At 44.0% G+C, this 12,449-nt stretch overlaps 1 protein-coding gene across 1 annotated transcript; it reads left to right on the top strand.

Annotated features, from left to right (window-relative positions):
- Window positions 1-1,171: 1,171 nt before the first annotated feature.
- Window positions 1,172-11,955, top strand: RAB39A (RAB39A, member RAS oncogene family; the record flags this gene model as incomplete). Its single annotated transcript, XM_082496379.1, has 2 exons — window positions 1,172-1,494; window positions 11,529-11,955. 2 exons carry the CDS (start codon window positions 1,172-1,174, stop codon window positions 11,953-11,955), a joined length of 750 nt encoding a protein of 249 aa, XP_082352505.1.
- Between the last annotated feature and the right edge of the window lie 494 nt (window positions 11,956-12,449).

The following is a 12,449-nucleotide window of genomic DNA, read 5'->3' as shown; positions in this document are numbered from 1 at the left end:
TTAGTGTTTGTTATCCCATGTGGTTCTGAGACTTTAAAAGAAATCTGAGGAATCTTGCTCAGCAGATTTATCATAATATGATACTTAGCTGAAGATCTCAGAAGAGCAAAGAAATTTCTCCAGCGGGCATGTCTACTGACAGAATTGTTCTATTACCGTAGGTAAAGATACTTTCACAACGGCCCAATACATGCAGTTTGTTCCACCGGGAAATGAGGAGTGTATGCCCCTGTCATTTCCAGTATTCTGCCTTTTCTCGCGGCAGTTTGCACGGCTCTCTCTGGGAATATCTAGATTGCTAACTCTCCTTTTCCCTCTCGCCACTTGCCCAGCCCATCTTTACCACTTGACACTTGTTCCTCTACTTGTTCTGTCTCTTTTCCAGCTCGCACTCCTCCAGCCAGCCCCTGCCCAGAGCTCCCCCCCTCCCCCCCGCCCCTTTTTCCCCTGCCGATCTGGTTCCTCCGCCCCTTCCCCGGTATTTCCTTTCTTCTCCCACTTTTCTTTGCAAATCTCACGCTTTAACAGCCCGGTTCTCTCTCACCTGATGTTCCAGGCCGGCCTGGCTCCCCCTCCCCCTAGCATCCCCCTTCTCCGGGCCCACCCCTACACTTGTTGCCCACGGGAGGAGCCGGACCCTGGGCAGGGGCTGTAGCCGCAAGTCACCGCCCTCGCCGCGGCACGGCGGCGGGCAGCCGGCCGTTCCCCCCGTCCCCCCACCCCCGCTCCGCCGAGCCGCCGTGCGGAGCCGCGCTGCCCGCCCGCGGGGGGAGGGCCCGTCTCGCCGCGCACATGACGGCACTGTGGGAGGCCCCGGCGGGCGGCTCGGCCGCGCCACCGCAGAGCGGGCGGGACCGGGCGCGCACCCCGCGGCGGGAGGACCGGGAGCGGCCGGGGGCGGGGGGCGTGGAGCCGGGGCCGGGCGGCGGGAGCGGGGGCAGCGCGGTGCTGAAGGGACAGCGCCCGCCCCGCCCCGCCCCGCCCGGGCAGCAAGCGGGAGCCCGGCGCGGCGCCCCGGGAGCGGGGCGGGGGGACCCGGCCTCCGCCCGCCCGCCCGCCGCCACCGCCACCGCCCCGCCCGGCGCGAACGGCACGGGGACCCCGTCCTGCACCCGCGGGAGCGGCTCCCCGGGCCCCGCGCACCCTCCGCCGCCGCCCGCCCGTTGCGCCGATGCCGGGCGTTGGGGCGATCGGAGCGCGGTGCAGGCACCGGCCGCGCAGGAGCCCCAGGAAGAGCCCCAAGGCGGAGGCGGGGCAGGCCGGGGCCGCCATGGACGCGGCGATTTGGATCTACCAGTTCCGACTGATCGTGCTGGGCGACTCCACCGTGGGCAAGTCCTGCCTCTTGCACCGCTTCACCGAGGGCCGCTTCCCAGGGCCGCTGCACTCCGACCCCACCGTGGGGGTGGACTTCTTCTCCCGGCTGGTGGAGATCGAGCCCGGCAAGAGGGTCAAGCTGCAGCTCTGGGACACAGCGGGGCAGGAGCGGTTCAGGTACAGGACCCGGATCTTACCCCCAACCCCTCCCTGCTGCCCCCCAGATCTGCCGGCCCCCGCCACCCTCCCAGCACCCTACCCCCATCATCCGACACATCTCCTGCGCCAAGGAGTTTGCCTTGCCCCCCTGCACGTCTCACTCTGCACCCACCTGGCTGCTGTGCCCTAAAGAGCCCTCCACCCCATTGCCATCCAGCCTCACCACCCCATTGCCTGCCGGTGCTCCCCAGCCCTGTGGCCCACCATCCCTCTTGCCCCACTGCCCACCAGTTCCCCACCAGGAGCTTCCTCCTTCCCCAGCCTTTCCCTTCACACTCACCAGGGAACAGCTACCTTTCACCTCCCAGCTCACACTAGGGGGTAACAAGTGTCGTTGTGGTCTTCCTTCCCTTGCTCATCTTTTCCCTCAAGCCCTGGACTTAGGGTAGCAATCCCTCTGCGTTTTTTTTTTTCCTTCTTTGTAGCAAGAGGCCCCTGCTTCACTCTGCATTTCTTACTTTGTCATCACCTCCGAACTCATCCTCCCCTGCAGTATTTCCCTCTGCCATAACTCTCCCTCCCATGCAATCTGGAGTGACCAGGCCACCTCCCTGCTCTTCCTCCTTCCAGCACAGCAGCACTGCAAGCACCAGTGCAGCCTTGGCAGTGTGGAAGCCACTGGGCAGCCAGCTACAGTACCTTATTAGTGTTTTATCTGCCTTCTGCACCTGCTCTGCACTGATGGTTGCCAGGAGCCTTTACTAATGCCTCTATCATTTATAGTGTAGTTAAAATAGCTCAAATGCTGCACTGAGAATTAAATCCTGTCCTTTCTCTTCTTTGTCACAAAGAGGTAGCAAAACTACCCTCTTTTCCTTCCCCAAAGGAGTCACGGTCATTCCCCAACATACAAACCGGTACTATCATTCTCTTACTTTTGCAGCTCTATTGTATCCGTAGTGCTTGTCACTTCAGGCAAGTTGTGTATGGATTTTAGTTTGGATGTGGGGTTCAGTAGGTGTGAACTCGGGTGGAAGGCTAATGTGTAGCTCATCTGTCTATTGTGATACGTGGTACCTGGCCCACAAGCTTGTTACTGGAGTGCGAGCAGTAGGGTTGAAATGGGTCTCTTCACTGGCCAGAATCGATTCTTTTATGTTGCCTGTCTTCCGCTGCAACAGTTGTGCGGATTCTCTCACTCAGCTAAAGAGGTGGGATTTCACTGTCTTTCCAGGGGACATCAAACCTTTTTTGTTTTTCCCAATAACAAGCATTACAGTGAAGCAACAAAAAACTTTCCTGGGCTTGCATTTCTCACAACTTCATACATATTTTTGCAAGCAGGCCTCTGAAGGGTTAGCAAAGAAATTAAAAGTGATAATAGCAAGTTCATAGCATTTTTCATCCTCCTTGTGATTTCCAGCAAAGAACATAAACTGCTTGTAAACAAGTGACTAAGAATGTATAATCTCTTTATTTTGAATTTGCTGACAAATAGCTGGGATGGCCAATGACAAGGCACTTGACTGAAAGGAATGCAAATGAAGAGAGTTTTGCATGCATTTTAAATCAAATGATAGCCATCCTTTAACCCGGGAATGCTCAGGGGATACACAGTGATGAGTCATGCAGTCAGTTCCTTTTAAATTTACCATTAGTATACATCTGTGTTTTTTCTAATACCCAGAAGATAGAAACTGAAGGAAGTAGTTTTAAACATTGGTGTTTGTTTTTCTGTTAAGAGTTTCTTGTCAGTTGGTGTACTAAATATCATAGAGTTTATTGTATAGACTGTTTTAAACTTATTCAAGTAAATTATAAATATTTTACTAAGTTAGACACCACAGGTTAAGATCCTGCATATTCTGTTCTCTGCTAATGGAGAAGACTACAGATCACAAACAAAGATGGTTTTGGGGAGGAACTAATTATTCCATGAAGTAATCTAATTTTGTGGAATGCCAAGCAGTTTGCGGTTCTGAATCCCAATTCTGCTCTGGTTGACTTGCACTGGGACTTTAGAGGAGGTAAAAACCTGGCTTTAAAGCTCCCTGAGGAGTTCCCTGTGTGCAGGGCAAACTGCTGGCTGCATAATAACCCCCTTCTTTTGGTCCCAGGCAGTAGGGACATTCCCAGGGGAAAAGTAAGGTGTGACACACCTGCCATCACACTCTCTTGAAAGAGAGCACTTATTTTCTTGGAGAAGTTGTTTTGGAAAAATTCTTACATGTATCTAGTTCATTGATGCTGCTGTATTTGAACTGCATTTCATGCATGGCCTTAGAAATCATCTTTAACATGCATTATTTGCAGCACTTCTCAAATAAGTAATTCTCACCACTTCTACAAGAAGGGAAAGCAAACTGCAAACACTGGTGCCGGACAATTTACTCATTTTGAGCTCAGACAGGGCAGTTACTGACTGTATTTACTTTGACATCAGTATGACATCACTAAGCAGAATCTCCCATTGTGCTAGGTGCTACATGGACGACAACAACAACATAATAACTTTAACACCTTACTAGAACTTGAACAAGAACCTACAGACTTGTTTAGTATAGACTCAGGTCCCTAATGCAGACTAAGGTAAATGCGGGTTACGCTCTAGGTTTCTTTCTGTCTTGAGATTAGTTGTCATTTAGAGCAATGTGCTGCTTTGGCTGTGTTTCACATCGTCTACTTCGCTGTGGTTTTTTGTTTGTTTGTTTGTTTGCTTGTGCTTGTTTAATTTCCCTGTATTTAAATCCAACAATATATTTAAATCATGAAACTTTCAAGGCTATGAAGTGCTTGGTCGTGGTGCTAAGACTGGGTGTTCATTTCAAGAATGTTGGGGCAAAATATTGTGGGGATGCCTCAATTACATTAACCCACTTTTCAGTAGACTATGATATTAGATAGATTCTGTTTCTAACACACAGCTTGAAATTAAAACACTATTCTTATTCTTCTTTTTGAGTAAGCAATATGTATTTTCAAAGTTAATACCATTACAATGTAGTCTTTAGTCATAGTATAAAAATAAGCCTTGAAAATTAGATAAAGCTATTAGTGAAAGTTTGGTTCATCTGGTGAAGATCAGTAAGATCATAATGAGAAAGAAACACTCTGACTGATTTAAAGTCACCGTAAAGCCATAGTCTAATGTGATTAATATATCTTCCCATTCATTTTCAGAAACAATTGTTCAGTGGCCATCATCTTACCAAGCCTTTTCTTGAGATTATTAATTAGGGTCTTACGTCTTGAACCTAATATTTAGATTAAGCTAAGAGAATGACTTCTATTCTAGACAGTATTTTCCCCTTCCATAATGGTAGTTTAGGCAGAATTAGTTAGCAGAACCAACACATGCTCTACATGGGAAGTCATAATTTACAAAAGAATTTAGGATCTGCATTTTACAAATATTACAAATTAAAACTAAAGACTTCAAAGTTATCCTTTGGAAAAACAATCTAACGTATCATTATTGTACATCACAACGTATAGCTTCTTGAGGAGCACTCTCACCTCCAGCAATTTCAAATACAGAACCATCAGGAGGAACCTTACAGCATTCAATATCAGTGTCGTGCTTCCCTTTTAATACTTAGTGGAGTCTTACCTTTTTAGCATGTTCTAATAGGAAAAACTGATTTTCTCCAGCCCTTTATCTGTATTTACCTTTCATTTATTCCAAATGCCAAGAATTGTACAAAATGAGCAAAAATATTATTCATACAAGTATTTTTGCTGAAAATAAAAACTTAGGAAGGTCTTGAGGATGCTAGGACAGTCCATATTTAACAACAGCATAGATAAGAAGCTTTGTAATCTATTTATATAGAGTAGGGGAGAAAATAAGAATTACCTTTTCAATAATGTTTACGTCAATTTTTGTAACTCTTAGGCAAAAACGATACATGGTATAGTAGTTCACATATTTAGTGTGGACCGACTGGAGGCTGTAGCACACCCATCATCAGGGGCTGAGGTGACACATCTACTCCAGCCTGAAAGAGGAGGAGCTGCATGGCCACGTAGACCTGCGGTCACCATGGGGTTACAGTCACCGCTGTTAAGTAGGAGGGTTGTTTCCTTTCATTTAGTGTAGCCATAGGAAGCAGGCAAACTCCCTCCTGAAGTACCAGCTTGCACCTTGAACAAAGGCCCAGGCAGACACAGTGGTTTGGGCACTACCATTAGCTATTGCTTTGAGTAGGGTTCAGAGTCTTCTGTGAGAGAGAAGCTGAGAGAAGAGACAGCAAGGAAGTACTGGGCACAAAGGAATAGAAGAAAACCAAAGTGTTTTAGGCAGAGGGATGACACATAAATATATGTATATATGATATGTGAAAGAAATGAATAAATAAATACATGAAATAAGTAAATATATGAATAAAGACAGATGCAGGGATGGATTTAAGGGTTCGGTCCCCATTGCATTCAACGCTATAGGCAGATTTTCCAGATTCTAAGAAAGAAGTTCTGCTTCCCACTTCCAACCACGACCTCCTCTGAACGGTTTCCTGGAAGAAGATGGCAGGCTTCATTGCTGCCTTCCCAATTTTAGAAGAAAGGCTGCTTTTTGGCCATTACTTTTTCACCCTCATCCCACCCTGTCCCTAACTTAAGGCTGCCCCTCTTCTAAAGGAAGTACTTGCTTCTCCCTCCTTCCCCACAGAAAATTAATCATGGTGCTGCAAGTAACACATTCCCTTCCATAGTGCTAGTTTAATACTGTTAATTAGCTGAACCAAAGTTTACAGGAGAAGCCATCATTTCCACAAGAATTTAGGATCTGCATGGGGATAATTAAAGAAACTAAAATTTGAACATCCTTTATGAATAAGTTGGACTACATCAAACCTGACCTGTCACCAGTTCCTCATCCTGCCTTGAAAAACTTGCAGGACCCTAGGGGTGTTTTCCTTCTGTTCAAAAAGTGACAACAATAAGTGAGTTAAAAACTTCACTTTGCCTTTAGAGTCTGATCTTGCAGCACTTACCAAAGTGTGCATAATCATGTAAGTGGATTCCCTGCTTGTGAAAGAACACAGAGAAGGCCACTCTGATTTTGTCTATGGTCCATACTCAGATATTTCATCTCTGATAGAGTCTTTGAATTCTCCTGCTAGCCCGTACTTTCAACTTGAGGGACTTCTGGAGACTGATGCAGTTTGTCTATTTACTAAAGCTCACTCAGTCTCTTATTCAGTACTTGTTCAGTCTTCCATGAGGTATGGATAAACTGTTCGCATTCATAACATCTTTCCCAAGGAGATCTACAAGTCTACCAGCTGTTGCATAAAGAGCCTCTTACTATCAGCCCTCCTTGTCTTCTGTTGGCTACCATGCACTTATCATCAAGCTTTTCAGTGAAGGCATATGCAGTACATTGACGTGGCCTATAAAGTCTATAAAGATGTACGTCTTCAGAGCAAAACCCCTCAAGCGGCCTCTGTACCATGGCCTCTGTGAACGCTGACCTGTGCCTTGTGAAGTAGCGCACAGGGAATCTGTGTGGAAGATAGGTGCCTCCATTGTGCTAAAAGAAAGTTCCTCTGCATTTTGTGAGGAGCTTGAGACACATCTGAGGGTGCCGGTGTGCTCTTGGGAAGCCCTCCCAAGCAGAACCCTTCCGGGCACTCACCCGGAGCAAAGGTTTGTTTTCAGCTTTGATGCGAGCTAAGAGGGAAGGCAGGGCTGTCCCCGCTGAGAGGCTCGCAGCCTGCGCAGAGGCAGAGCGCTCCGGTCCCCAGGGAACTTGTTCAGGCACGGTGGTTTGATACGCAGCCGAGTGAAACACAACTTTAGATGCTGGCATTATAGTTCTGCCTAAGCCTTGTTGGAGGCACTTAAAAGTCCTATAATCTTTAGCGATAATATTAATAAGAGACAAAAAAATTGCTCTTGCGCTTAGTTTTATAAAGAAAAAAAACAAACTAAAACAAAAGCAGAGAGACCTACCAGACCACCTGAGTGAATGCTCTTTCATTCTTTCTAGGTGCGATACAGGGCATAAGTGAGCATAAGTATATCCACTTCATACAGTTTGTTTTCCAAATAACTCTAATCTGTCTACTAAAAATATGTCTTATCTACTCTGATTTTCATATTTAAGTCAAATATTTTGCATCTGTAAGAAATTTCAGATACTGTTGAACAACCTACCACATTGACATGCCCAGATGTTTTTCCCAGTTGATGGCTTAAACTTTCTGCTGCAAAATTTTATTTTATTTGTCAGGAATACTTTCTTTTAAAATATAACTACAAATACCAACTCACCTTAATAGTAAAACTATTCAAATATTTGTAGACCATATTTTAGCAAACATTATCCTTTCCTCAGATGTTAGACAATCACATAACATGATATCATATGTATCTTTAAAACTTTTCGTCTTACTTTTTTCTTTTGTTACTGTTTTCTAAAGCCTCTCTAGTATATCAACCTTTTTCTGGTAATGAGAAAATTAATTTCAAATTACACATACCGAAAATATAGAAAGAACAACTGCTGTATCTCCCATATATTCACCCAGTTTTTGTGATGTACAGCCCAAAGTTATAGATGCTTTTTAATCATCTCCATTACAGGCAATACATACGCATAATTAAATATAATGGCTTAGATCACCAGCTAGTGTAAATTAGCATATCTCTGCAGAGTGAGTTACAACAGATGAGGGTACTGACTCCTGTGTATAAGCACCCAGTAATGTGGGGGGTGGTTTTCAGTGCTCCAGTTCATAGATACATGATATAACATTGTTCTGTATAGAAATGTTTGGTAAACTATGCACTGCATTTTCAGTACTAACCTACTTTCTTCCCTGGCTAATGCATTTCTTTGGCATAACTGTTTTCAAGATAATTTTTTTTTAATGAAAATAGGTTGTATTAGCTTTCACTTCTCCAAATCAAATCCCATTTTTGTAATACACTTCTGCTCTTTGTAGAACCACTTGAATTACTTTAATGTACTCAGTTGTGTTTGCAACTGTGCTACAGCAAAAAAATTGCTTAAGAAAACCTGAAATAGATCTTTATGGCACCTTTATTTAATACTTTTAAAAATGTGACAGCCCTCATTTATGGTCTTAAATAATTTTACTAAACCATGTGTTATTTTTCATATCCAGCCTTAATTATCCAGAATTAATCTGAGGGTAAGATCCTGTTGTCTTCACAATTGAACTGTTCAGAGAGACACTCCATGGACTCTGCTGCTGGGAATGTAGAAAAGATCTTTCTAAACATTAGGACAAACAATCCCTCCCTGTTAGCTGTATTGACACACACAGGTCTATGGGGCTGGATGGGATCGACCCGAGGGTACGGAGGGAACTGGCAGAAGCACTCACCAGCCACTTCCCATCATTTATCAGCAGTCCTGGCTAACTGGGGAGGTCCCATTTGACTGGAGGTTAGAAAATGTGACACCCAACCACAAGAAGGGCCAGAAGGAGGATCTGGGGAACTACAGGCCTGTCAGTCTGACCTCAGTGCTGGGGAAGGCTATGGAGCAGATCATCCTGAGTGCCATCACACGACATGTACAGGACAACAAGGTGATCAGGCCCAGTCAGCGTGGGTTCATGAAAGGCAGGTCCTGCTTGATTAACCTGATCTCCTTCTATGACAAGGTGACCCGCTTAGTGGATGAGGGAAAGGCTGTGGATGTTGTCTACCTAGACTTTAGTAAAGCCTTTGACACCATTTCACACAGCATTCTCCTGGAGAAACTGGCTGCTCCTGGCTTGGACAGGTGTACTCTTCACTGGGTAAAAAAATGGCTGGATGGCCAGGCCCAGAGAGTGGTGGTGAATGGAGTTAAATCCAGTTGGCAGCCAGTCACAAGTGGTGTTCCCCAGGGCTCAGTATTGGGGATGGTTCTGTTTAATATCTTTATCAATGACCTGGACAAGGGGATTGAGAGCACCCTTAGTAAGTTTGCAGACGACACCAAGTTGGGTGGGAGTGTTGATCGGATTGAGGGTAGGATGGCCCTACAGAGTTATCTGGATAGGCTGGATCGATGGGCCAAGGCCAATGGTATGAGGTTCAACAAGGCCAAGTGCCAGGTCCTGCACTTGGGTCACAACAACCCCATGCAGTGCTAAAGGCTTGGGGTGGAGTGGCTTAAAAGCTGCCTGGGAGAAAAAGACCTGGGGGTGTTGGTCAATAGCTGGCTGAATATAAGCTGGCAGCATGTCCAGGTCACCAGGAAGGCCAACAGTGTCCTGGCTTGTATCAGCAATAGTGTGGCCAGCAGGACTAGGGAAGTGATCGTCCCCCCATACTTGGCACTGGTGAAGCCGCACCTTGAATACTGTGTTCAGTTTTGGGCCCCTCACTACATGAGGGACACTGAGGTACTGAAGTGTGTTCAGAGAAGGGCAACAATGCTGTAAAGGGTCTAGAGCACAAGTCTTATGAGGAGCGGCTGAGGGAACTGGCGTTGTTTAGCCTGGGGAAAAGGAGGCTGAGGGGAGACCTTATCGCTCTCTGAAAGGAGGTCGTAGAGGGGTGGGGGTCGGTCTCTTCTCCCAAGTAACAAGCAGTAGGATAAGAGGAAATGGCCTCAAGTTGCACCAGGGTAGGTTTAGATTGGATATTAGGAAAAAGTTCTTCACAGAAAGGGTTGTCAAGCATTGGAACAGGCTTCCCAGGGAAGTGGTGGAGCCACCATCCCTGGAGGTGTTTAAAAGATGGTTAGATGTGGCGCTTAGGGACATGGTTTAGTGGTGGACTTTGTAGTGTTAGGTTAATGGTTGGACTTGATCTTAAAAGTCTTTTCCAACCTAAATGTTTCTATGACTCTATGAAAACCATTTCAAATGCCATTTGCTGTGGCTAAATGGATTTAGATATGCCAAGAAACTTAAGCCTTGTCTAGCTGTGCATTTACCTATCTGTAATATGACTACTGATGCTAATTATACAAATATATATTCAAATTGTTATAAATCACTATATGAAATGTGATGAACTGAAAACCAGAGGGAGCTACTGTTATAGAAAGATATGTTATTGTGTACAGTTCATCCTGATTCCAAAAGTTTTGAGGCTGCATCCTCTTCATAATCACAAAATAAAATGGAATTAATTCTTGCCTAAATTATTGCTTCAAATAATGACTAGTAATAGAGATTGTGCATCTCATTTCAGTTGGAGAATAATTATATATACACTAGCTATATATTTACACTAGTAATGAGTGCTTGCGTCCACTCCTTGGTAGGCTATCACTTCTTTTAAAACATCTCTTTTCCCTTTTCCAAAATTCCTTACAGTGAATGCTCTGGAACATAGAGGGCTCAAAAGTAGAAAATATCTGTTGCCAGCCCTGGAAGTTTCATGCCAAAAAAAAAGAGTAAATGCAATTATAAAGAGCTTTTGAACCTCTGTGTGGAGGTAGAAGTGTTCCTTGCCAGTGCTGTAACAAGCATGTGTTTGCCCAGCTCAGTTACTTTTGGACACTTTTGTTTCAGGAGTTTCCTTTCTTAGGCTGTTACCTGTTGACTTCTGCAAGCACAAAGAATTATGATTACCTGTACATTTTTTTTTTGTCAAAAGCTTTTTCTGCAAGGAATACAAAAGGATACGCTTGTACATTGGTAACCTTATGCTCTGGGTTTCTCAACATCTGCCTACATATTTCAGTTTGAAATAAGTGATTAGAACAAAGCGAAGCACATGTTTCTATAAAACTGAAGGACTCAGACTTTAACACCAACAAGTATTTGACAAATAAAAATATATTTTTTTTCCATGAACATGTGCCACAGTTTGCTAATAAAGAGTACTTTGCAGAATAATTCAGCATTCGAAATTCGCACTAGAGATGTTGGCTTCAAGAATGTTTAGAAAGTGACTTTTGAATGTAAGAAAAAAATGAAAAGGAACATTTTTGTGTGTAGAATGTAAATTAATAAATTCCAATTAGTTTTAAAAAAGCATAGATATTCCATGAAGCTGATAGTAGATAAAAACATACGGCCACATGGAAAAGTAACCAATTTACAAATAAAATGTTGGGGTTTTTTTTTCCTTCACAGATCAATAACACGATCTTACTATCGCAATTCTGTGGGTGGCTTACTAGTGTTCGACATCACAAATCGACGATCTTTTGAACATGTGAAAGACTGGCTAGAAGAAGCAAAAATGCGTGTGCAGCCCTTTCAGATTGTGTTCCTGTTAGTAGGACATAAATGTGACTTAGTGTCACAGCGTGAGGTTACAAGAGAAGAAGCTGAAAAACTGTCATCTGACTGTGGTATGAAATATATAGAAACTTCAGCAAAAGATGCCACGAATGTTGAGGAGTCCTTTACCATTCTTACACGAGACATCTATGAACTTGTAAAAAAAGGAGAAATCTCAATACAAGATGGATGGGAAGGTGTCAAGAGTGGCTTTGTTCCAAATGTTGTACATTCATCAGAAGAAGCTGTAAAGCCCAGAAGACAATGCATCTGCTGAATTTATAGCATGCCAAAGAGTACATCAGGTGTTCAGAAGATGATGCCAACATAAATAACAGAATAATAATTTTGAAACAATATTAGATCATGACATAGCTGAATCATAGAATGGTAATTTGTTTTTTTATCCTTCTGTCTAGGTCATAACTTTGTAAAACTTTAAGTGCTTTTTTTGTTTTACAGAGTACAGTAACTTTGTGTGGTCTTCAGGAAAAGAAATTGTATATTGCTAAAGGAAAAACTAATCCTATAGCAAGATACTGAGAAAGCGCAAGAATCATCGTGACAACATCCTCTCTTGGGCTTTGTATTTTGAATACTGTTTAAAATCAAGGCTTGCTAGGTGAGGATCAGATGAGCTCATTACTTTTGTTCATCCTGCCTTAGTTTTGGACAAGAAGATATACCTTATACTTTTTTAATGTGATTCTTTACTCAAGTGCAGGGTTGCTAATGAACATTAAAGTTTAGAATGCTGTAGATTTTCATAAT

The sequence above is a fragment of the Vanellus vanellus genome, assembly GCF_965231255.1.
Source record: "Vanellus vanellus genome assembly, chromosome: 1".
Classification (NCBI taxonomy): domain Eukaryota; kingdom Metazoa; phylum Chordata; class Aves; order Charadriiformes; family Charadriidae; genus Vanellus; species Vanellus vanellus.
The sequence above is the reverse complement of the archived record's forward strand: the minus strand, read 5'-3'. Positions and strand labels throughout refer to the sequence as shown.